The sequence below is a fragment of the Aspergillus nomiae genome, assembly GCF_001204775.2.
Source record: "Aspergillus nomiae NRRL 13137 chromosome Unknown contig00226, whole genome shotgun sequence".
Lineage (NCBI taxonomy): Eukaryota > Fungi > Ascomycota > Eurotiomycetes > Eurotiales > Aspergillaceae > Aspergillus > Aspergillus nomiae.
Window position 1 is genome coordinate 1 of NW_015378281.1, and position 23,846 is coordinate 23,846.

The 23,846-nt window shown below is 49.5% G+C and overlaps 9 protein-coding genes across 9 annotated transcripts; 4 read left to right on the forward strand and 5 right to left on the reverse strand.

The window, feature by feature from the left end:
• Positions 1-1,010: 1,010 nt before the first annotated feature.
• On the forward strand, positions 1,011-3,331 carry ANOM_007156 (uncharacterized protein; the record flags this gene model as incomplete). The annotated part of the gene is made up of 2 exons (XM_015552412.1): positions 1,011-1,095; positions 1,155-3,331. 2 exons carry the CDS (start codon positions 1,011-1,013, stop codon positions 3,329-3,331), a joined length of 2,262 nt encoding a protein of 753 aa, XP_015405049.1.
• A 351-nt stretch (positions 3,332-3,682) lies between these two features.
• Positions 3,683-5,569, reverse strand: ANOM_007157 (SWR1-complex protein 4; the record flags this gene model as incomplete). Its single annotated transcript, XM_015552413.1, has 4 exons — positions 3,683-4,424; positions 4,502-5,239; positions 5,300-5,417; positions 5,476-5,569. 4 exons carry the CDS (start codon positions 5,567-5,569, stop codon positions 3,683-3,685), a joined length of 1,692 nt encoding a protein of 563 aa, XP_015405050.1.
• Positions 5,570-5,915: 346 nt separating this feature from the next.
• Positions 5,916-7,201, forward strand: ANOM_007158 (emp24/gp25L/p24 family protein; the record flags this gene model as incomplete). The annotated part of the gene is made up of 3 exons (XM_015552414.1): positions 5,916-6,075; positions 6,150-6,535; positions 6,612-7,201. The coding sequence occupies 3 exons, from the start codon at positions 5,916-5,918 to the stop codon at positions 6,759-6,761; spliced, it is 696 nt and encodes a 231-aa protein (XP_015405051.1). The 3' UTR covers positions 6,762-7,201.
• A 299-nt stretch (positions 7,202-7,500) lies between these two features.
• ANOM_007159 (sensor histidine kinase/response regulator) lies at positions 7,501-10,412 on the reverse strand (the record flags this gene model as incomplete). Its single annotated transcript, XM_015552415.1, has 2 exons — positions 7,501-9,401; positions 9,452-10,412. The coding sequence occupies 2 exons, from the start codon at positions 10,410-10,412 to the stop codon at positions 7,501-7,503; spliced, it is 2,862 nt and encodes a 953-aa protein (XP_015405052.1).
• Positions 10,413-11,883: 1,471 nt separating this feature from the next.
• Positions 11,884-13,291, forward strand: ANOM_007160 (epoxide hydrolase; the record flags this gene model as incomplete). Its single annotated transcript, XM_015552416.1, has 4 exons — positions 11,884-12,199; positions 12,262-12,389; positions 12,448-12,520; positions 12,573-13,291. The coding sequence occupies 4 exons, from the start codon at positions 11,884-11,886 to the stop codon at positions 13,289-13,291; spliced, it is 1,236 nt and encodes a 411-aa protein (XP_015405044.1).
• A 114-nt stretch (positions 13,292-13,405) lies between these two features.
• Positions 13,406-14,654, reverse strand: pup3 (proteasome core particle subunit beta 3; the record flags this gene model as incomplete). Its single annotated transcript, XM_015552417.1, has 4 exons — positions 13,406-13,763; positions 13,821-14,275; positions 14,339-14,357; positions 14,415-14,654. The coding sequence occupies 4 exons, from the start codon at positions 14,652-14,654 to the stop codon at positions 13,620-13,622; spliced, it is 858 nt and encodes a 285-aa protein (XP_015405042.1). The 3' UTR covers positions 13,406-13,619.
• Positions 14,655-14,778: 124 nt separating this feature from the next.
• Positions 14,779-16,462, forward strand: ANOM_007162 (putative UBX domain protein; the record flags this gene model as incomplete). The annotated part of the gene is made up of 2 exons (XM_015552418.1): positions 14,779-14,993; positions 15,058-16,462. The coding sequence occupies exons 1-2, from the start codon at positions 14,857-14,859 to the stop codon at positions 16,460-16,462; spliced, it is 1,542 nt and encodes a 513-aa protein (XP_015405045.1). The 5' UTR covers positions 14,779-14,856.
• A 313-nt stretch (positions 16,463-16,775) lies between these two features.
• Positions 16,776-19,682, reverse strand: ANOM_007163 (uncharacterized protein). The gene is made up of 9 exons (XM_015552419.1): positions 19,521-19,682; positions 19,445-19,464; positions 19,272-19,376; positions 18,841-19,223; positions 18,677-18,772; positions 18,261-18,624; positions 17,844-18,102; positions 17,355-17,539; positions 16,776-17,145 (listed from the first exon to the last, which is right to left on the reverse strand). Coding segments are annotated over exons 1-8 (1,374 nt in total). The 5' UTR covers positions 19,666-19,682; the 3' UTR covers positions 16,776-17,145; positions 17,355-17,537.
• An 841-nt stretch (positions 19,683-20,523) lies between these two features.
• On the reverse strand, positions 20,524-23,845 carry ANOM_007164 (MDM20/NAA25 family protein; the record flags this gene model as incomplete). The annotated part of the gene is made up of 8 exons (XM_015552420.1): positions 20,524-21,276; positions 21,332-21,444; positions 21,499-22,264; positions 22,320-22,593; positions 22,669-23,009; positions 23,070-23,246; positions 23,312-23,587; positions 23,711-23,845. 8 exons carry the CDS (start codon positions 23,843-23,845, stop codon positions 20,524-20,526), a joined length of 2,835 nt encoding a protein of 944 aa, XP_015405039.1.
• Position 23,846: the final 1 nt, after the last annotated feature.

Sequence of the window (23,846 nt, forward strand, 5' to 3'; positions counted from 1 at the left end):
TTTCTGCCAGACCGAAAAAAAAAAATAAGAGAGAGAGAGAGGGAGAGAGAAAAAAAAAAAAGGAGAGAGTATCCATACTCTCGCTCCATCGGAATTGATCCATGTGAATTCTGAATACTACACCCAAAGAACATCAATGCAATTGTTCGACGCTCCCGATGAGTGAACTCCGTACTACTTCAACCCCACCAGGAGAATCGTCGGTCCTTGACTCATGGCCGAGGTGAGGTGAGACCAGAACCCCGAAGACTCGCGCAATACCCGCGTGGTGCTTGAAATCTCTAACAGATGTTAAATCCTTGAATTATGTTGGCATGGTTGATCAGCTAATAATTCTTAACAGTTTTGTATTCTATAGCATACTGCGAAGTATATACTTCAAAGCATCGACCTGCCGCTACGCTGCATAAATCGTGCCGCCAATAACCGCATGTGATATACCGCCGTATAAGCCGACGAAGCCAGGAACGAATCTTCTACCAGTAGTATCATTCGCCTCGGAGTGGATATACGTTGGTGAAAACAACATGGACCGACAGTTATCCCTCGCTCTGGTGATCAAGACTATGTAGTCGGGGAATTGACGGGGAGCTGTTGGCTCCGTCGGAAACCATTACGTATTGCAACGAAGCACAAGAATACCCCGGACAAATTGGTCTCCATACTCGGTGGATAGATGCCCATGCCGTCCAACAACAGACTGGAAGGTACTGTCATGGAAGTTTTCATGGCTTCCTATTCTTTTGTTGGGTTCTAGGAAACTACTAGTACTGTCGGCGTCACCATGCGCACCTTCCTTGACAGGTTGAAGATCCAAAATGGACGGAAGGAGCCTGTGCTTCTCAGCGAGCAATGTCTCTCTTCGATCTAGCCAATGATGCATTCAAAGAACTACTTGTCTTTGCTAGTCGAAAAACCTACGTAGCCATATAATGGGTCTCTTCTCCTGTCCTTGGCTCAGATGGGGCCGGAAGCACTCAGCAGCGCCAAATGTGACGCCTTGCTATCAAATGACTCGGGTAGAGTCTCCCACTTCCTCGGAGGAACAAGCCGAAGGTGATGATAACTCGCCGCTTGATTACCAATGCCGTGCATGTAAGCACTGACAGTGACAGGCGTACCTTCGTTGGCGGATAATGGGAGTATCTGTGAAGACCAAAGAGGCTCCTCTGGCCTATCCGAGAGATTGCGAAGACGATTCTCCAAAGAAACCAACGCAGGACCCAAAAACACTGACAAGAAGGCCAGAAGCACATATCTCCCATTCACACCCAAGCCTACAAATCTAAAACCGGGCCTAATCACCTCAGATGGCTCTCCAAGCACTTTGATGAGCGACAGGGGTTATGATAGCGATGCACAATTTATGGACCCAGCTAGGTATGCCAACGATGGGTCAGAACGACCGTACAATTGTCCCAGCATTTGGGGAAGTGTATCACCTCTTGCACAACCCTATTATGAGACGGAACCGGACGATCTGGGTGAAGAGCTGGCGGGAGAGAGCAGCATGCTGGTTGATGGTCCATTCTCAGGCCAAAGTGAGATGGAGAGGCCCCAATTGCCATGGCATCCACGGGACTGTCCACACTGGGGCCCGTTGCCACCTATCACTCACAGCGCGGATCATGAACGTGCTCGTAAGCGGGTCGGAAGCCCCTATACTACTGGATTCTTTGACAGTCCCAGCCGGCACTCTACAGCCAACCGTGGACGTCTTCCAGGCTATCCAGGACGCATACCTATATCGCCGATGCCGTGCACAACGTCTGTCGATTCGGTATATGGACCCTCTTCCCAACTCTCCATCAGAAAGAGGCGACAGGCGCCTCCGAGGGAGCTGAAATCCGAAAGCCATTCGATTCATCTAGGTAACATGGATATATCGAAAAGATTGGCGTCTCCCTCCATATCGCCTCGGGTCTTATCTGAAAAGTCATCATTTGATGGCAATGGGCGCGACAAAACCACAGGGGCGAGGACCCCATGTAATGAAGGCTACGATCGACCTAATGTAGAAACGACACAAGCACCAACTGAGAATGTACAAGAATCGAGTCTGGCACTATCGCGAGCAAAGGAGTCGTCGTCATATTCCCGTAGGACTAGCTTCTCATCTGGTTTCTCCAAATACCAGTATGAAACAAAGGTTTTCAGTCTTCCAGAGTCGGTGAGAGAAGCAATGAAGAATCCTTACGCCGGTGCCTCTAGCCTGAATCCATCTGGTCAATCACAAGAAACTGCCGGAGCCAGTCCAAATACCCCTACTGCTGCGAGTCCTTGTGATACTAGCGAACGCGCTCAGCAAAGCACATCCCCAGGACCATGCGAAGCCGATCCATTGGTTGCTCCTCCTAAAGCTGACCTTCAGAGCACCGCAGGCATGGCTGCTTCATCATCGCGCCAGGTCAGCGTTGGATGGATGTCTGGGGGTCGCCGTCTTGGTTACGGGTACACGCTGGTATCAGCAGATGACAAAGGAGGCAACTTATCCCCAGAAGATACCTGCTCATTAAAGACATGTGATCTGAACAGTGCATCGACAATTGGGAAGGGTCATGGCAAAAGATCTGCCAGCGCTGTTGACAAGCCTTGTACGGAGCAAGACAATAAGACGGGATCAGGGAAAGGATTGCCAATCTTCGATAATTTGACGCACCGTCTAAATCTCCATCACTGGTCCGGTGCAACCACATCCTCCGGAGCAAATAAAGTCGACGAGGGGTCAAGTAACACATCAGTCACATCTTTGCTATGGGAAAAGTTCGGATTCTTGAGGAAGAGCCAAAATGAGCCCGACACACATGTAGATCAGAAACCCCCTTGGAGTCATTTTTGTGGAGTTGGCTTGGACCAAGCATTGGATGGGACACTAACCCCGCACAGAGATACGACTCCCCCAGTAAACGACGAAGACGGGCAGTTGTCGAAAGGGCGGACGGGGCTACATCGTGCTCGAAGCCTATGGACCAAAGGTCGCACTGTAACGGACAGAGCTCTCTGCCTTGAGACAAAACTCACAACGAAGATACCATTATCTATCAAGCAGAATCCCGGGCTACGGAGGGAAAAGACACGAGTTATTAAACTCAAGAACCGGGACCGTAAGAAGACCATCAACAATAGCCTTGATGAAGAGAAGCCTATCTTCCCCGGTCCTAAGCAACATGAGCTTTCCGCAATCTCACGAGTGGAGGAGAGCCATGGACCCAGTACGGGCAATCATGAAAGAAGGGACGGTACCTTGCAAGGAACTGAGCGAAATAGTTCGGACACTGACTTGGCTGATGCATATGAAGATTGTCTGGAGGTCCATCCTATTCCTGATTAGAGGCTCACGCATCAACAGTAGCGCTATGTCTTTGTGCTCGATCAATTCCGCAAAATTGGAGGGTGATCAAGAATACGATGGCAATAGATGACCTTGACCAAAAGCCCTAGCCAGAGTGATCTTTTCATTGGTTGTGAAAACATAGGCTGGAGTTCAGTTTCAAATTGGGCTGGGAACTCTGAGTGCCTTGTCACCTAGTAAGAGGTCATTGATATGGAACTAGGGATTAAGAATCGATAAAATACTCTGAATGCATTAGAAGTTACCCAAAAGATCCCCCGAGGATATTCATGTAGTCGTACATAGGTATAGTGATACACACAAAAAACGCCATTAAGTCACACGTAAAGCTCACTTCTTCTGCCGCTTGGTACTTTTATCACTGGTGTTGCTTAGGACACTGGCTGAACGCTTTTGCGAGGTGCCCTCTCGCGCTGTCGCTTCACCAGTATGACCACCACCGGCCTCTGCCTCCTTGTCTTCTGTACCACCCGCCGTCTCCGCTTGACCTTCTGCAGAAGGTAGAGCAGCAGACGCAGCACCGGTAGGCTCAGTAGCCACATCTGCTGTTGGAGCCGGGTTATCGTCTTGTTCTGTCTTTACCTCGGGCTTCTCTTTCTCTTTGGCTTCTTTTGCTTTGCGCTCTCTTTCCTGCTTAGCGGCTTCCAGTACGCGGATCTCACTCTCCACCTTTTCGGCCACTTTGCGGGCGTCAAGCAATAGGTTCACTGAGTGGATCAGCTTCTCGAACTCCTTGCATACCCGTTCTGTAGGCATGACCAGCCGAAGCGGTACTTCTAGCTCAGCGAGTGCAGCAGCCAGTTTCTGGGTCTGGACGTTGGACTTGGCCTGCGTCAGTTTCTGGGCACGATCGCTACGGAACTGTACGCCTGGAGCCAGACGGTCGTGATGCTGTACTCCGTATCTGGCCTCTTCAGATGGTGTGAGCGTTCTGATGTTCTGTTGAGCCTCTTTGTTCGCTGCGGCCGCGGCCGCGGCCTTCTTGTTTGTAGGCGCTGCTGGTGCGTTGCTTGGGGTTTCGCCACGGCTGTCACGGGCGTTTGCATTCGGTGCTGGGGTCTGTGCGGCAGGACTGGGTGCGGCGCCTCGGGACCAAGTATAGAGCGTCGCTTCTTGCTCTTGTCAGCTTGGAGAAGGGTCTGCAGCAACTGAGACAAGCCCTGGCTGGACTGGTACATGGTGGTGTTGCCCACGCTAATGGGAACCTCAAGGCGGGAGTACAGCTCTCTGCGCTCTGCGATGAAGGTTTGCTCGTTTGCAGTAATGCGTTTCAGTTCTTCCAGCAGGACTCCTTCCTCACGCACTGCGTCGGCCGTACGTTCCAACTGTAGAGCGGCAAGTTCTTTCCGTGCCCGCTCGCGCTCGGGCTCGAATTTCATCATCTTCTCGTGCAAATCGAATTCGGCCTCGGACATTTCCGAAGGAGGGTGTTCTAGGGCAAGCATCGATGCAGCGACAAAGTAGTACCGTGCCTTCATGTGCTCCATAGTTCTGACCTGCTTGGCCGGTACAAGCGCACTGTTGTTTGTTTCCGCATCGACGGGATGTGGCTGGAAGTCGTAGCGGTCGGCGATAATCACCCATCGTAGATCGTACTCCTCGGCTAAATCCATCAAATAATCTGTCTCCTGACGCGACCAGTCATCGCTCTTGAGATGTCGGTTGTACTCTTCGTCTGTGTATCGCCGCGGTACTCGAGCTTTGACGTTGTATTTCGCAAAGAGGTATTCCTGGTCCGGGGTTTGCAGGGCACCTTCATCCTGTTTCTGTTCTTCACCGTCTGTCTCTGGTCCCTCCAGCGCCGGTTTTGCAGTATCGCTTTGTCTTTGCCAGTGACGTAAAACGAGTCCATCCGATCGAGCTTCATTGGTGAAGGGAGCCATGTGCCTAGTAGGAAAAAGTGATCGTCAGCATAGATTCTCACACTGCAAGTTAGAGAGAACATACCATGGACGAACTCTCAGCTTGCTCATCCATTTCGGGCGACCTTTGTAACGGTTCTCGTTGATGGCGATCGGAGGTGCTCTTTCGCCGAGCAAGGCGTACAGTTCACGAGTGATACCCTCTAAGAATTAGAATATTAGAAGCTGCACAAAACGGGCGCGTAGTTGGGGGACACCAACCGGGCCTCTTCTCGACGACCTTCTGTTTCTTATGCGGTCGGGGTTGGCCCTCCGCGGGCAAATCCAACATGTCGCGAACATCGGCGGCGGCCATGGCGGGATACCACCACTCTTCGAGTGTTTGAAGATCACAGGTTAAAATTTGTCGGTATTGGTTGAGGATGAAAGGGGAAGGTGTCGAGGAACAAAAACAAAGGAGGTGAGAAACAAGAGGGATCTGAAAGGATGGAGGGAAGCAGTCGTAGTAGTAATGAGAAGGGGAGTGAATGATTGATTGAATGAAGTGAATAAATGACGGGAGAATTCAATTCGCGCCAAGACTTCCGTCCGTTGCTGCCACATTGAGCATCAACATTCGGCCACCTCTTCTTCCACTGTTTCACCTCTCCTCCCCTCGATCTCCCCAGAATTCCAGAACCCTCGCCATTCGGATCTCCTTCATGATGGCGTCGACATCCTCGACCTCATGGCTATCCTCCCTCTTGGCCTTCTGCGCCATCCTGTGCCTCTCGGTGCCTGTTAACGCCCTCTACTTCTATATCGATGGACGTCAACCCAAATGCTTCTTCGAAGAGCTTCCCAAGGACACATTGGTTGTCGGTATGTCACCAACCAATTCGTTCGGTGTGAACTTGCTTCGACTGTGTCATAGATATTCTAATACCCACGGACAGGAACCTACTCCACGCAGGTCATCAACCAACAGTCGAACACGTACTCCGTTGATCCCAGCCTGAAGATGCTCATTACCGTCGACGAGACCTTCGACAACGACCACCGGGTCGTCTCCAAGCGCGATGGCCACTCCGGCCGCTTCACCTTCTCCGCTGCTGATGCCGGCCAGCACAGGATCTGTGTGACCGCCGAGACGAGTGCCGCGACCGGTGGCTGGCTGTCGGGTGCCCCCGCGGGCGCTGTCAAGGTGACTCTGGACATAGCCATCGGAGAGACCAGCAAGATCGAGACGGAAGACAAGGGCAAAATCCAGGACATCGTCCAGAAGGTGAAGGATCTCAACGGTCGGTTGCAGGATATCCGAAGAGAGCAGGTGTTCCAGCGGGTATGTCTTACGCAATTCTATCGGTTCTAAGTGTATACCTGTGGCATATGATACTGACCGGGTTTCTTTTCTCTAGGAACGTGAGGCCGAATTCCGTGATCAGTCTGAAGCTACCAACTCCCGTGTCGTCCGGTGGACCCTGATTCAAATGGCTGTCCTGTCCGCTGCCTGCGCTTGGCAACTGTCTCACCTCCGCTCGTTCTTCATCAAGCAGAAGCTGACATAATGGATGAGGGCATGGAGAAAGGGAAATAGGGAAAAGCGGATACAGTTGTTGTCCGACGTACCTTGTATATGGGGTTATATCTGAGTTCATTATCTCCTTGATCGTCTATTTCTTTGGTTCGTCCGAAGCAAATCAATGGAACTTCATGACAATTTAGATGTATCTGTGGGCTGGATGGTTCTTCTCAGTTCCTAGCCGTAGGCTCAGGTTTATTGCTGGGATAGCTTGTCGGACATGAAAGACTGGGAAATGCCTATTATGCTTGCCCTTCCAGTATTATATGATGCGAATGAGTCGATTGATAGATATGGATGTAATGACCTACTCTGCTTGTATTTCTATCCAATGTATGTTTCAGGTGTTTCGGCATAGGGTGGCATCAAGCGAAAACGATAGAGCATAGCGATTTTATTTAATATGGAATCCAATTGCCATTATCATTGAAACTGTCGTGTATGTGTCTATGTACCTCTTATGCTTCTTCTTCTATTTATTGTTTTTCTTTCTTTTTGCTTTCCCTAGTCTCTTTGGCTCTCCAAGTCATGATCATTATTGCTGACGGTATATCGTTCGTTAAGTACATCAGATCAGCACTTGGTGAAAAAAAAAAATTCTCAATAACGTCTGTATATGCATTAAGAACCCCAAAAATGATGTGGTATATAGCGGGAACTTCAAATGAAATAAGAGATTAGTAAATATGGAAAAACGGCGGTCAATATTATTCGACCCAACTATTTCATGCCTTCATTGAGTCATTGTTTTGCTTTGCTGTATCATCACCGCAGCAGAAACTCATGATGAACCGTTCCAAATCGGTCAGCTTGTAGGGTTTGGTCATATAACCTTTCATGCCGACTCTCGACGCACGTCCCAGGGCATCATCAGTGACATCGGCACTGACAGCAAGAACCGTCGGGGGTGTGGTTCGAACAGGCTTTGCAGTATGAGAATCCGTAGCACGCTGGCTGATCCCAGGATTAGGAGGGATTTGACCGTGGTATTGGTCCACTAATTGCAAGATCCTTGAGGTAGCCTCGTAACCATCCATTTCTGGCATCCAAAGGTCCATTAGAATGACATCCACCGGCTTGAGTTTCTTGCGGTACTTTGGTGGTGGCTTGAGGATTGAGCGATCGTCCGAGTCGCTATTCTGGTTCGTGACTGCGTGAGAGCCATTCGTGGCCTCCTCAGGGCGCTGCGACGCCAGAACATCCTGCATAATCCGCACAGCCTCTCTCCCATTGCATGCCTCATAAACATCCCGGTAACCAAGCCTTTTGAGCATGTTCACCAGCACCCGTCGGTTGATCTTGTTGTCCTCCGCTACAAGGAACGTCAGCGGATGCTTCTCCCCCAGTTTGCTATCATAAGCATCTCCATTTATGGAGCCCCCAAATGACTTGATATCGGGTACAGAGCGGGAGTGTGTAGGTGTCCTCGAAGATGTCTCATCCGTGAGACTGGGAGACGGTTGTTGGACTGGGGTCCGCATTGCGGGTGGTAATAGTGCATCCAGACCTGTGCTGCTCTGTTGGCTCATCCTTGAGGGATCACTGAGCTGGGGAGGGGTTAAGAGCTTCGTCGTGGGGGCAATTGGCCTAGTACGTGGTTCAGGCTGAGTGATAGGAATTCTAACCTCGAACTCAGAACCACGATCAGGACCCGAGGTCGCAGAACGAACACAGATCAAATCGCCACCCATTTTCCTAGCCAAGCCTTTAGCTACGAGAAGTCCCAATCCCAAACCATCTTTGCTTCGAGTCGTAGATGTATCCTCCCGAGCGAATGGTTTAAAGAGATTTGGCAGAAAAGCCTCTGGGATACCTGATCCAGTATCCCGAACGTTAATCAAAACATCACCAACTTTGCGGCCTAGTGTAGCAGAGACAGTAATCACACCGCTATTTGTGAATTTGACCGCATTCAGGAAAACACATGATATCAACTTCGCGAGGTCGCGATCATCCACGAATAGAGTATCTGGCAACGCAGTGTCGACCGACCAGTCTATCGTTTTAGAAAACACTTCCCCGTTGGACGACCGTGAGCGAAGCTCGATTCTCTCCCCTAACTCGGTTCCATTTGTCACTGCAAAGTCAGGCCGACCACCAACATGAAGCGATTCATTGATAACCAGACGGAGCAAATCACGGAGTTTTGTAACTCGCAGTGCTGGGCTCTTGAGGTTTATATTGATTCCTTCCAGCAGAAGATGTGGCGCTGACCGTCGTACTGCTAATGATGGTCGGGGGTCCACCATGTTGGCCATGACAGCTTCAATCTGATGTGCTGGGGTGGCCTGAATAATTTTGTCGCTTTCAAGTACCGCGTTCTTGACCTCTTCGGTCCGAGGGGATAGTTCTTTCGTTGCTGCAACACGCGGCATCTTTTGCTTCGGCGTCGATCCCACATTGAATTCCGGTGGATTGCTTCGCCGCCGTTTATATGGATTGATTCCAACGTTGGTACCATCAGCAAAGATGCTCGGCCGATTTTCGCACGTCGGGATTGGTGACTGAACGGGGCCGCCGAATAGGTCGTTGTCCCGCTCAACTTGGGGTGTTTTAGGAACTTGCATGTTCATATCATAGGCATGGACAACATTATCAGCAGCTTCAACTGCTCGTCTTGCACTATCTGTATGGGGTTAGCTTTGAGTAGTAGGATAGCGAGCAGCTGTAACATACCTTGAACCATTTCAATGCTTTCTTTGAGAGATTGGAAAACATAACCTGCCCTTGGAGACGGTTTACCTTGAATGGCTTCCCGTACAGTAGCATGCATGACGTCCAGCATCCCGACGATCCCCTGCATCGGCGTGCGCAGCTCATGAGACAGGCTCCGCGCAAACGGCTTCAGGGGTTGAGATGAAAAATCAGGGTGCCCGTATAAAGCATTCAAATACCCATCGTCGACGATTTTATGGCCCTTGGATGGATTTTTGATATCTTTGGAAGGCCGGTCGGTCTTTGTCGTATCCTCTCGGATCCGTTGAACTATCAGATCTTCCAGTGAGTACAGAACCATTTCCAGCAAAGACCACGAGAGATTACGGGTCTGCAACCCTGACTCCGACCACATCAAACCAAAGTGGGCGAGGCACTGGGTTTCCGCGAAGAGCGGGATTGCAAGGTAGCCCTCTGCTGCGAACGGGAGCTGGTCTTGGTCGAATGACGTGACAGATCCTAACTTCTCAGTAATCAAGCAAGGTTTTCCATGGTCCATATGAGACAAAGGGTTGCCTCCAGCAAAGTACCGGTGTCTATGCATTCCCACGTTTTGATGTCCATCATTGTAATAGAAGGCTGTACCAAACAGGCGGGGTTTATGCTCCCCCATATCACCGACAATCTCATCGTCTCGAACTCTCCGAGCTACGAATCCATATTGAGCGTTGCAGATCGAGGTGATATGTTCCATCAGTCGGCTCCAGAAGGACTCCAAGTCCAGACCTCGGAGTTCTTGCTTTAATTTCATCAGTTGTTCGATCGCCATACTTTGGTGACCACCGATATGTATGCGATGTAATGGGTCGGCCTGCGGGTCATCGTTGAGCAAGGTTGAAGCTGATACATCCCCGGAGAGACATTCAGACTTGCATGGGAGGAACGGTTTCGAACGCCGGCCGATACGAAAGTTTTTGACCATTCGGATTCGACTGAATCTGACATGGTGTGGGACAGCGTACACGCTTCGTTCAAAGTCGCTGATATTGCGAGTCCCGAATGCGAAGCTTTATTAGGGTATAGGAGGGCGCCAAAATAGCGTTGGGGGTTTCAAATTAGTTGCCCGATCACGAGGAGAATATTTGGGCAAGACAAAACGCATGGCTTTCGGTCTGGGGAAAGAGCGCAGAGAACCTGGTTAGTGATCAACCTTCGTCATGGGCAAAATGGAGGGTTTTTGAGATGTCAAAGGTCGAGTCACTCTTGATGTTAGACAGATTTGTCGGGCACATACAATGATGGGAAGGTGTAACTCCGGTCGAGCTACACCGTATGGTCGGCGCTCTGCACTGGGATAACGCTCTTAAGATCGTGCGACGAAGTATCCAGGCGATATAGATATGTGGGATTTTATGACTGCGAAAAAAAGGGTAAAAAAGAAAGAGCGACAGCGAAAGCGAAAGCGCGAAGTAAATGCTTTGTTGCTCACGAGGTGGGCAAAATAAATCGAAACAAATTGACCAGGGATTATATTCTGCTCCTTTAATCCTTCCTCTTCCGATAGCCTTGCAATAGTTGTTGAAGGTTATCTTCTTGGTCGATGGATGGCACTGTTTCCTCTCCCTGAGGGCACTGGCCAATTGCTGGGGCCAGAGATGGTCGGCAGAAATCACCCAAAAAATGACCACGCAAGTAGAGAGAGATCCAGTTCTCAAGAATATGGCCGGGGTGAGGGGACCATCCGATGATGGAATGGGATATACTTAGACAGTCCCACCCACAGGCCAGGATGAGGAAGAAGTGGGAGGATGGAGAGAAAAGGGTAAAGTCGGTCAGGTGCAGGAGGAGGGGAATTGAAGGAAACAGAAAATCGTCTCCATTTCGTATGGGACCAATTTTGGACCGATCGGCCGGTCTAGACGCGGGGAGGCTTAAATCCACACAGTGAGTGACAGTGATTCAGTTGGGAGTCTAGAATGTCCCTTTGGCCAGAATGATAAGTCCTATAGTGGGTTTGTATATGCTCTGCTTGTGTCATCATCTTTTTCTTTTTCGAAACGGACCGTTTCTTCATTGAACCTGATTTTAAACCAAAATAGCGGCTGCATGGCGCATCTTTATTGACATGGGTACTGCGACGTATTTTTATGGTGGTACGGAAATATATTTATAGAACATCAAGCCCTCACTGAGCGTATGTCGATGTCTACGGAGTTATCGGATTATGCACTTCGAAAGAAAGCAGTACAACAGGGAAATAAAATATTGGCATAACCCTAAAATTGACCATCACACCAAATGCTCCAACATCCATTACCCCATGATGCTTCACATGGACCGAGGTTATGATACTACTGTCTGTGTACGCCCATTACATGACATCCTCGACCGACCGACATAAACGCCATCTCAACTCTCAACCACAAAGTGATTGCAGACTCCGTTAGAACACAATGGCTAGACCCTTCGAAATCTCCGTTCCAGATGCTCAGCTGGATCATCTCCAGCAAAAGTTAACAACGGCAAGTTTGCCGGATGAACTGGACGATGCGGAGTGGGACATGGGTGTGCCTCTGGATGAGATGAGAAGGCTGGTAACTTACTGGCGCGATGGTTTCAACTGGCGACAAAAGGAAAAAGAATTGAATGAGAGCTTGAATCAATTCCTCGTCCCTATAACCGTCACCGGATTCGGAGGCCTGGATATTCATTGCCTGCACCACACCAGCCGAAATCCAAACGCTGTTCCTTTACTATTCATCCATGGCTGTAGGTCTGACCGACGTCACTTTCTAATGAAGCCACTGCGGAGCTGATCGGTGTTCTTGTAGGGCCTGGAAGCTTTTTGGAAGCAACGAAGCTTATTCCATTGTTGACCCAAGGTGACGAGACTCACCCTGCGTTCCATGTGGTGGCGCCCTCATTGCCGAACTTTGGCTTCTCATCTGCAGTAAAAAAGGTCTGAAGATATACCCCAATCATAAGTGCATTGGCCGAAGTGCTCTGACACCCTGTAGAAAGGGTTCGGCCTAGTTCAATATGCGGAAGCAATGCACAATGTCATGCTGGCTTTGGGCTACAAAGATTACGGTCTGCCGTATCGTTCCCCCACCAGACCGATTGGACACTAACCTCCCTATAGTTGTACAAGGCGGTGATTGGGGTAGTATCATCGCTCGTGTCATGGCCAACCGCTACTCCGACCACGTCAAGGCCGTTCACCTGAACTTCCTACCGGTGGCCCCGCCTTATCCATGGCGGAATCCCTTAGTCTTTCTTCAATCCCTCCTCACTATTCCCTTTTCATCAGCCGACAAGGCTCACTTGGCAGCTACCTCGGACTATCTGGCGCAAGGGAATGCTTACTTGCGTCAGCAGGAGACTCGTCCGCAAACGCTAGGCTACGCCCTTCATGACAGCCCTGTGGCGTTGCTCGCCTGGATTTACGATAAACTGCACTCATGGGCCGATAGCTACCCGTGGACAGACGATGAGATTCTCACTTGGGTGAGCATTTACTGCTTTTCGGTAGCAGGACCCGCGGCGTCAGTGCGGATCTACTACGAAGCGGCACGGAATGATTCTTCGTCTGCTGTACCCGGGTTGTCCACCGTTGAGGCGATCTCGAAACCCACTCCCGGTAACGTTAAACTCGCGGTGGCTCAATTTAAGAAAGAGTTGATCCGAGTGCCTATGTCGTGGACCGGTCTGGCTGGTTCTGTCGTGAGAGCCAAGCAATTTGACTGCGGTGGCCATTTTGCAGCGTGGGAGGTACCGGAGCTCCTGGCCACCGACCTGAGAAATTTCCTGGGAAGGAATGGGCAGGCGTACAGAGCTGTATCTGGAAAGGATGGATACTGACCACCTACTTAGTTATCGAATGCAGATTGAACGGAGTCCTAAAAGAGTTAGGTCGTACTCAGTAGATGATCGAGGCCCCAGGCATATCGCGACAGAACTAGTAGGACGGTGAACCGGTATGCAGAGATGTAGAAGTCTAATTCCCTGTAGTTCTGTCCTCCATATATCCTCACTGTGCTTTGCCTCGCCTTCATCAATGGTATGTAACATTAAGTGGAGACCTTAGACGCCGAAAGCTGTTTTCAACCAGGAAATATTGCAATCGTGGCAATGGAGCGTGATATTAAAGACCTGAATAACATAACAAAAAAGCGCGAACATAACTCTTCTAATCTTGTCTTCCCTTGAGTAGCCGCTTAGTCACCTTATCTTTCTCTATGATGTACACCTGGGCACCCCAACCGGAGAGTGCGTCTCTGTCCACAGCACTGAGGAGAGCCTGGGAAATGGTTTCGAACAAGTCCTCGGGGGCCTAAGCTGTCAGTATCGCCTCTAATCATGATCGGAATCCCACACGCGCAAGACATACCAGATCCGGCTCCCATAAACTCTCACAGGTACCAAACAGCTGGTCACTAGCTGTCCCGCTGACAATGAAATCCTTCGCAAAGTCGATACATCCAATACTATCAAAGCCACAGATAAATGGCTTGCCAGTTGTGCTGTTTATACCTGCAACGACAGGGCTGACGAAGAAAGGCCCAAACCTCCTCTCGTACAGTGACGAACTGACCAGGTTGGCCAAGGTCTGGGGTGCTATGTGCCGTTCCTCACGCAGGCGGTACATGTTAACCTTGTAGCGGAAAAGATCTGAGACGGTCGAGACATCAGTCGCCAGGCCAGTGAGGCCGAGGAAGGTCGATGGGCTGTAGTTGAAGATCTTGGGGAAGTTATTGGAGACGGTCAGGGCCTGCATGCCGAGTCGGAGATCGCAGGCAATTGCAACACAGTCCTTGCCTACCATGGCGACGCAGGCGCCACCGTCTGCGGAGAGACAGATTAATATGTTAAGCTCGAGTCAGATGGGAGACGGGGACGATGACATACTGATATCGAAGGGCGAACTCTAGAGGGATTGTCAGCTTGCTCGATCAGGGAAAGAAGAATGGTACAGAAGACATACCATGATTAATTTGCTAGAGTAAATAAAAACAAAATCCAAGCTAGAAGAGCGAGAGGGTTCGAGAATTGTGAAGCAAGAAGATGTGGAGGACTGAGGGTTGAGGGGGGGAAGCGTGAGGTGGTGAAGGAGAGGGACTGATGAATGGTTGAGTTGAAGCTCACTGCTGCCAGCACGCGTGGAGCCGCCGAGCTTTCTGCCGATGACGATGCGCCCGCTGCCTAAGTACTGATCTTCCCGCATTTACTACTACACCTCGTCCGTTACCCTAATCTCCGAATATCAACTCCTTCTGTGTCCTTCTATGCTTTTCTCTCGCCTTGGTCTACTTGCTGTTTGATACTATATCCAAAGTATAAGACAGGCGAGAAAACTTGAAGGCGACGACGCTCATTTTCATCAACTTTAACACCACCCCCGCAATATTAAAATAAACATTCCAACTATGAGCGCTCATGTCGTGGTCCTCGACTCGACAGCTCGAAGGGCTACAATCAAGACAACGCCAGGAAAGTATTTGACTGACGTTTTACAAGAGGCTTGTGTAAAACTAGGCGTAGATGCTAGCCAATATGGACTGAAGTAAGCTTCTACTCCCATAAACCAAATATCAAGCTTTCAGTTAAGGGACTAACTCCGTTCCAAGATACAAAGGTAAACAGGTCGACCTATCGCTAGCTTTTCGCCTTTCCGGGCTTACCTCTGGCGCAAAGTTGGAGCTGGTCCAACTCTCACGGTCGCCATCCGTTGTCACTGTCGCACTTCAGCTACCAGAATCAGAAGCCCGTGGGGCGCCCAACGGCCGTCTTATGGACAAATTCCCAAGTACAACATCGCTATGGTTTATATTGCGTAAATTTGAAGCTGGAGTTGCTGGGAATGCATCGATTCGGAATCTCACAGCGCGAGGGGCTCCCGTTACTGGAAACGGAGAGAATGGATCAGGACGGTTGTTCTACGAGACGCCGGTGATCCAAATTTTGGAACGAGAGATGTCCACATTCACTGATTTGCAGAAGTCCCTAGCCCAATTAGGGTTCAACAGCGGAAACGTGTTACTGAGACTGAGCTTTCGGCGGACAGAGGACCCATTAGAAGTCGCTATGAGCAAGATCCAAGAACACTTCAAGTCATCCGACGACGACACGGTTCCCCAGTCACATGAGCCGTCTACCCTAGCAGAACAAAAGCAGACAGTAGATGGACCTAGCCAACAAGAACGAGAGCCGCTAGAATCTACACTAGATGCATCACCGCCTGCACCCGGTTTGCCTGAGGAGCCTCAAAACCAAACCCCTCCATCCGTCCTATCTGCCCCTGCGGAACCTTCCGAACCTGCAACGACTGTCGCCTCTCGACAATTAGCAGTCTTTGCCCCTCCATCTAGCGATACACCGCAGGCCGCAAAGACCGCCTATAATGAAAGTGACTACGTTCCCTCCGTAGATCATGCGCAGGCACACCAACGTCGGCTCAACGCGGCTTCCCAGAATAAACGTCTTCTATCTGATGCAGAGATCGCCGCTAAAGCCGCAGCAGAGGAGGGAAAGCTTGCAGCTGTCAAGGAGGTGGACGTCAAAATCCGACTGCCGGACCAAAGTCAGATTGTGGCGAAATTCGGGCAACAAGATACGGGCAGATCACTCTACAGTTTTGTAAGGAACTGCTTGGCCGGTCCTTTCGCTGGAGAGAAATTTATCATCACAACGTTCCCCAGTGGTGGTCAGAGTGGAAAGAAACTACATAACGTGGTTCCGGACTCCGATCAGACTTTACTCATCAAGGACCTCGGTATGGTAGGCCGAGTGCTTGTCAATTTCTCTTGGGACGCAACCGCTTCTCAAGCTGCTCGGCAAAGCCGGAGAGACCTCCTGAAACCAGAGTTACGGACACAAGCGAAGGAACTGAAGGTTGAAGAACCAGCAAATGTAATGGACACCTCTGAGGATACGGTGCAGCCAAAGTCGGGATCTGATCGCCAAGGAGAGAAGTCAAGCGGGCGCAAACCAGGAAGCCTGCCCAAGTGGTTGAAACTACCCGGGAAGAAATAGATAAGAGATATGCTGGTACCTTCAGTGTTACCTTTATGATACGTCTTCTAACTTACGATTATGAGTAATGTGATAATGGTCCTGATATCCTGTAGTTTTAAGGTAGATTCAATGCATAGACAGCGTCACCGTTGAGCTCCGGAGCTCTGGAAAGAAGTATATATCATGTTCGGCTACTTGAATAGCAGTCTACAGGATGACCAAGTCGGATGCTACCAACGACATCCCGAATGGTAGTCGATTGGTGACCGTTAGGCCAGAGATCGACCTACACAGGCCAGTCTAGAGAATATTCCGAAGAAGATTGAAGGTGAAAGAAACCAAGTCCCAGTGGTATTGCATTAGAATCAGAGATCCATTTATGTTTTTTGTCCAATTGTCCACGCCTATGGAATCATATCCCTTGCCTCCATTCCTATATCCCAGGAGAGATAGAAGCAAAGAAGGTAGGTCGGGTTGTCATTTTCCCCTCCCCATATGGACAGAACCTCCCCCACACTCCATGTGATCGGCCACCAAGACTCACTTCATCGTTTCGTTATCTCATTCTTTTCTTTGGCTAATAGGAGAAAGCTTTATCGGATTGAATGGGAACGAATTTAGTGACCAGTAACACGACGGGACTCGGCGATGACGCGCTGCATGTCCTCAACCTTTCTCTTGCCACGGCCGAAGGTACCGAGCTGTAGTCGAGTGTTAGCCTTTCTGCTTTGAACTGATGATCTCAAGATTGCTCCGGCTTCCTTCCGCTCTGGTCCAGTGTAATTTCGATAGTAAACCATAATCGACCCCAGGATCAACCGATGATAACTTCCGAGACTATCCGGCCAAAGCCAGAGCGGCCCGAGCAAGGTCTGCCGAATTGATAGCATGTTGACGGAATCGAACGTACCCTCTTCTTGGCGAGCTTACGAGCACGCTTGTCCTGAGTGTTTCTCAGGAGTTCGATGATACGGCGCTCATAGGGGGCAAGACCGACAACCTCACGAGCGATGTCACGAACGAAGGCAGTGCGGCGGGAGGACTGGCCCTTGGTGCGGCTGACACGGGTCTGGGGGTGTTGAGGGGGGTGGTTTTCTATAACGCAGAATATCCGTTAGTCTTAATTTTCTTGTCTTCCTCCACATGTATCTGGAACATCAAGTCGGTTTTTCTCAGATGTCGAGTGGTTGCTGAATGCTGTATTCTCCCGAATCACGTAGAATCTCCCCATGTCGCTTTATCTTCCCGATTTTCTTCTCTTTTTTTCCTCTCGCACTTCCGTCTTGTATTGTCGAACTTTTTTTTTCTCCCCGTTCCCCAGCATTCTCCAGCCATTCAACATCCACTCGACAACTGAGATCCGTTCAAAATCAAATATAGCACGGATAGGGGAACCCACATGGCCCTTGTTCAGACCGACCACAATTCCGGAGCGTTCCTGGGCCATCTCGACGGTTGGACTGGTTTGGCGACGTGGTTGGTGAGGGAGTGTCGAAGTCGATGGGCGTCTCGGTGCGGATAGAAGCGCGATGGACTTTGCACGGTTTTGGTTGGCTCAGACGGCAGTGCGTAGCGAGTGTTAGGGCTTTGCTTAGGGCTTGTTTCCGGTCTGGGTTAGCGCCCTCTTTTGCCTGGACTGCATGACCGGGTGTTGCTGCCTGAGGTGTTTATCATCATCTTATCAGTGCTCCGATAAGGGTTAACTACATTCAATCCTCTCCTGGAAGTATAGGTACTTGATCATCATGATTAAATCTTTACATAACTATTGTTTCTGTTCGGTCTGCTCTGGCCCTGATTCCACATCCACCTCAACGGTCTTCAATATCCCCTGATTGGGGTTTTCTCCAGCCTTGGAATGGTCCTCTCGGCCCTTTTCTACCGGGCTGGCTTCGACCGTGCTATAGCAAGTGGTTTCATATGTCTTCCCGCTGCGGTTGCCACGGCTTAGCATCTCCAAGTTACTCCCCGGAAGTAAATCTGTAAGGCTAACATTCGGCTGGGGTTGAGCTGGAAAACGCCGTGCCTCTACCGTTTTCTTTGAAGCCATAATACTAGAGCCGGAACCAGTCGTGACAGGCTCCGAGAAGAAGTATTTTGTTTTCTTCAAGAAATGTCGCAGGAAAGTAGGTAATGCCGGCAAACAGCTTGCTATGATTCCTGAAGTTATTTCGGCGGCACTATTATCGATATCAGTAGGGAATACGGGATGTAGCCCTAATTTACACTTACGTCCACAAGAGTTCTGGAAACCAGACAAATGTGTTGTCGGTGGCCGTGCTATTTGGGATACTGACTACAAGGCGCATGACGCTTGATATGCAGCCGCTGTTTACTCAGGAGTACCCGCTCTGTCAGTCATCTGGGCGAGTTCAGTGATGGGAAGGGTGGCTCACAAGATACCCGCAACGAAGACAGCAGATGTACATATCTTCTTCTTGAAGGTCATTTGCAGACGCCATACACAGACAATCGGCAGTAAGAGAATTAGGAAATCGGACACTACGTTGAAGATCGACGCAGCCAGGATGGGAACGTTGATATTGATGCAGTGCCCTGGGATATGCTCATCCCAGATCTTGGATCGTGGTGTACATTCAAAGATCTTGAGGATCGTGTCGGCCAGGTAGAAGAGGAAGTTAAGCCAGATGAGCAATTGAATCAAGAAGTAAGTGACGCTTCTGACAGACAGTGCGAATACGCGGAGAAATAAAAGGAGTATGGATAATTTGGTGATGAAGATGATCGGCCCATATATGATTTGGCATGCATTTGCTAGCTAATGATGATCAATACGCTGGGTCCTTCCTGTTATGAGGGAACTGACCTTCAAGAATTCACGGAGGTCTGAAGGAGATACTTCCCACCGATGGAGACCACTGCCATGCTTGCCTGTCTCAAAAGTCATGACAACATAGACTATTAATCCTAACTATGGCTCTCATGAGCAGGTGATTCTCCGAGAGCAAGAGTCTGTAGACAGCGTATTGAGGCACATACCCATGCAAAGAAACAAGTAACTACAGATGACAGTTAGTGAATGCTGATCTATTTGAGCTTGTCTTGGTATACGTACAGTCTTCCCACCCCGGAGCTTTGGTGATCAACAGCTTTGTGTACATGCGCATACAGACACAACAGGTACTAACTGAGAGGCATAATACCTCGGTAATGACATCCCATCGTTGCGGCGAATGTTTATGATCGTATGTAGGATTCATGTCTGAACCTGGGATATCATGAACAATAAAGCGAATTAATTATGACAGCAAGATACGGGCCTAAATCAGACATTGGAGACCCGTTACCTGCACCCCAAGGACAAAAGAGAGGACGGGAAAGGAAAGGGAAACAACGAGAAGCCGGACATGGACAGGGAGTCAGTTACAGATGTTGACCAAATACTTACGCCGAGGTCTAGCAGGGTGTGGAGATGTAGATAATTAGACATCAGCACAGTAAGAATAGAAACAGCCATGATAGCGTGGGGGACATTATCTGCCCTGGAAGTAAGGAGACTACCGCCGCTGACTTGCAGCAACCCATGACTCAAGGAAACATCCGCTTCAATGGAATAATGTAGTAGTAAGATTTCACCGTTGGCAAGGGGCTTTGCTTATTCGTCTTGGTAAGCCGACAAACAGCAGGAGAGGAATGCTCCTATTGGGAGCAGTAGTGGAGGGGTATGTGTGAATGCCATGGTAGTAGTGGGACAAGCACCAGGCTGACAACCAAGGGATAAAGAACGTAGTGCTACCTTGTCGGTACCCTTGCAGAAGGAGATCAACATTCCACGCCTCAGCCTCGTGCCTGGAAAAGAAGCCCCTCGTATTCATTCCATTTATTCTACAGGCTATGTGCCTAACCTTGTAGCGGCAGTAATTGTATCTTGTATGTCTCTAGATTTCTCACCCCGGAATGACGTTTTGAATAGATATACAACCCATCCATATAGGATTTTCTATAAGTATGTAAGTATGTCAGTATAATATAGTTGATATTGCAGCGTACACCCTCCTTGGGTAGCGTAGATGTCGTACACAGCCAATGATCTAATTCAATCGTATCCTGGCCCATTGTCACAGCGACGCGCGCAGCAGCCCATCGAGCCCTTCTTCCCAGCTTTCCATTAACTCACCGCAGAACATCTCCAGCGCAGCCATATCAAATGTCTTATCCAATTCTGTCCGAAGTTGCGTACCGTCCTCACCATCGCCAGAGCCACCCACCACCAAGTCAATCAAAGATCCGAGAACGCCCGGCTCAGAGATAGCTGATTTTAGCGCACGAGCGTTTGCCCGAATACTTTCATAGACTTGGCGGGCGGAATCGGCTAGTCTTTGTATACGATCCTTGGGGAGTTTCACAGTCTTGGAGGTCTTCTTTGATGCAATGGATGTTATGAGCGAGAGCGCCTTAAGCGACTCGATGATCAGGTATGAGTTGTGGAAGAACCTCCAGGTTGGGATAGATGATTGATGCCGCCGCAAGGAAACTGCAGTTTCTGATACAAGCGCGGAGACCTTTGGACCGTTCAAGTCAAGATCTTCTGACTTGGAACTCAGCCATTCTTCTACCTGAGTTAAGCAGCGGTCGACCTCTTCAGAGGCGACGGACTTTGATCCATTCAAGAATGAGACCACCTTGAGAAGATTCAGATTGACCTTGACGCTTTCGATCTCTGATGAGGTCATCTCAGAAGATGCTTCCGACCCTACGATATCTTCGAGACTGGGCAAATTAGGTTCAATAGACACTGGCTTCTGAACAGCCATATTTTTGAGGGTACTAAACAATTGGTCTGTTACCCTCGCAGACGTCACCCATCGGTCCTGTTCCTTATTAGCCTTGCCCTCAGGTCTCAACACTGATTAGGGACAAACGTACCCGAGGAAGTGGCCCCAAGCGCATCCGTTCCTCGAAAGTTGGCTGGTTGGTGGGTTCGCAGTTCATGAATGCATCAAATACACGCTGGTCTGCCAAGGGAGATGGGTCCCTTGCTGTAGAGTGATTGTGAGCGGATAGTCCATTGTATGCAGTATTGTTGCACCTACCAATTTCGTCATATCGACCCATCGGATCTCCGCCGGCCAGTCTTTGCATCCGTCTAACGTCTAATGCCCACATCCTGCGACAGACACTATACTTTAAACGCCTCTGAAGCTCTATGGTGCCTTCTATGTTTACGTAACTGCCCAAGTCCAATCCATTCGACCGCTGCCTGACTGTCGTGACCTCAGCCGTTCGATAGAAATTCAGGGCCTGAACAAATGCGGACTGGGGGTCGAAGTCTTTGTATTCTGCACCCTCAATTGGGGGCGCTGAGTGTGGGTGGATCGTTGCTAGGCGGGTGAAGAGGTTGTGAGCAACCGTTTCGAACTGCATTTGTTTGACAGAAAGCTTGCTGAAGGCCTTGAGAGCGAGCGATCCAACCCCGAGGCGCAAGTAGATACGCACAAGGAGTAACAACGCTTGGTAGTTATGAGGAGAATCAGACAAGAGACGCTCCAGGATAGCAGCGGCGCGGATGAGGACGGTGTCTGGGATTTTATCCTGGTTACCAGAGATCCATGTTCCACTGAAGCGGATCAAGCTCATAGCAGCTAGCAAACACAGATCATCACTAGGCTGACTTTCAATTGTGGATGGGGCTGAGCTCCGTTCTGGACGATCTGCCTCACGGTAGACCTGGAGACAGCGCGAGATGAAGTCCTCAACTTGTGTTTTAGAGACATTAGTCTCGTTAGTTGACAATACGAAGCAGTATTCAAGTTTAAGCGCATTGATCGTCGTCACACCCTTGAAAGGGTCACTCTTCACCTTCACGAGTGTGTCAGCTTGAAAACGAAAGGCACGGACATTGTCTCGAACGTACATTCTCCTCTTGACCTTTGGAGGCATACTCCACAAGTTTTGACACACCTTCCTTGTCCAGTGCTGCCAAATAAAGCTGCAGGTCGCTAAAGCAGTAAAGCTTGTTCTTGTTACTATCAAAATATTCTTGGCAAGTAGCGACTAGATCCTCCGTCTTCGAAGTGCCAGCGAGAACACCCGAATGAATCAAGTCTAGGCGAGCTAGCTGTGCATTGCGAGATTTGGGCACGGCATCAAGGAAATCGCCGATGAACTTTAGGGTCCCGGTAGTGGTTCTGCGAAGATAGTCAGTAAGTACATTTCAAGTGCTGCCTCTTCTTCATTCTTCTTCTAGTGATGGCGTAACTTACTCTTGGGCATTGATGTTGCGGGTTGAAATGACAAGTAGTTTCCAAACTGCCCAGTCGTCACGCTCTTGGAGAGCCTTTCTCTCAGCTTCGTTACTAGGGATTGCAAGTAGCTCTTTCGCGTAGGATAAGCCCTGCGTCCACATCTCCGCCTTCTCCAAACTGGAGAGCTTCACCCCAACGAAGGACCAGTCATTCTGGATGACTCGCGAGCTTAGTCCCAGATTCTCGCTATCAAGAATTTTTACAATCTCATCATGACGTCCCTGGGACTCGAAGATTTTAATAAGTAGCAATAGCTCCTCTGGGCCTTGTATGGCTCTAGGGGGGCTCAGCAACTCTTTCTGCGGTAGATGTTAGTGTCACAGTTGCAAAGGCCAGGACCAAGATCACATAGGACATACTGGATCGGAAGGAACACTGTCAGCAGCTTTGGAAACCATGCGATAAGCCAGAGTTCCAAAAAGTTTACGGTCAGTTTCTGAACTGGCTTGATCAGTAGCAACGAGATGACTGAGGAAAATTGCCCAGAGGTAGTATTTCCGCGTTTTGGGGAAATTGTTCTGGAGAGTCATAGCAGCCTGTCATCCAAACTCGAGGAATTAGATTCGATTTATGCGACACCTAGGCTCAACAGGCCACAGACCTTTTGCGCTGACTTCCAGTCGTCACCTTCAAATGCATACGTAAACCATCTCATTTGTAGTTCTAAATCTTGTGGTTTCGCCTTTGAAGCTCTCTCCCATAGAGTCCTCGTAGTTTCAGCCTGGTCGCCCATCCGTTTCAGAGTCTGATAGAGAATGTCGAGAGTATCGAGATCGGTAGCTGGTGGCTCGGCCTTGCACAAATCGAGGGTCTCCGCTATACCACGTTGGCGGTGGGTTTCGTCCGCATGACGATATAAGATATGAGCTTTCCATGCCTACACAGAGCGTACACCATCAAATTAGCAACATGCTATAATGTGGAACATGCGCAGCACCAGGGGTATTTAGACGAAAAGGTCCAGAATATATCATTATAAATGATCTCATATGGTGCTAACCTTCAAAAATTTTGTATCTTCTCCCTTCTTCATGCGCTTGTCAATCAACTGCAGGGCTTGTTTTAAATTTTGCCCGTCAATGGCATCTTGAATCTGTTTGTTTCGCCGGTAGAACACGGCGTCATTGGTGGACATG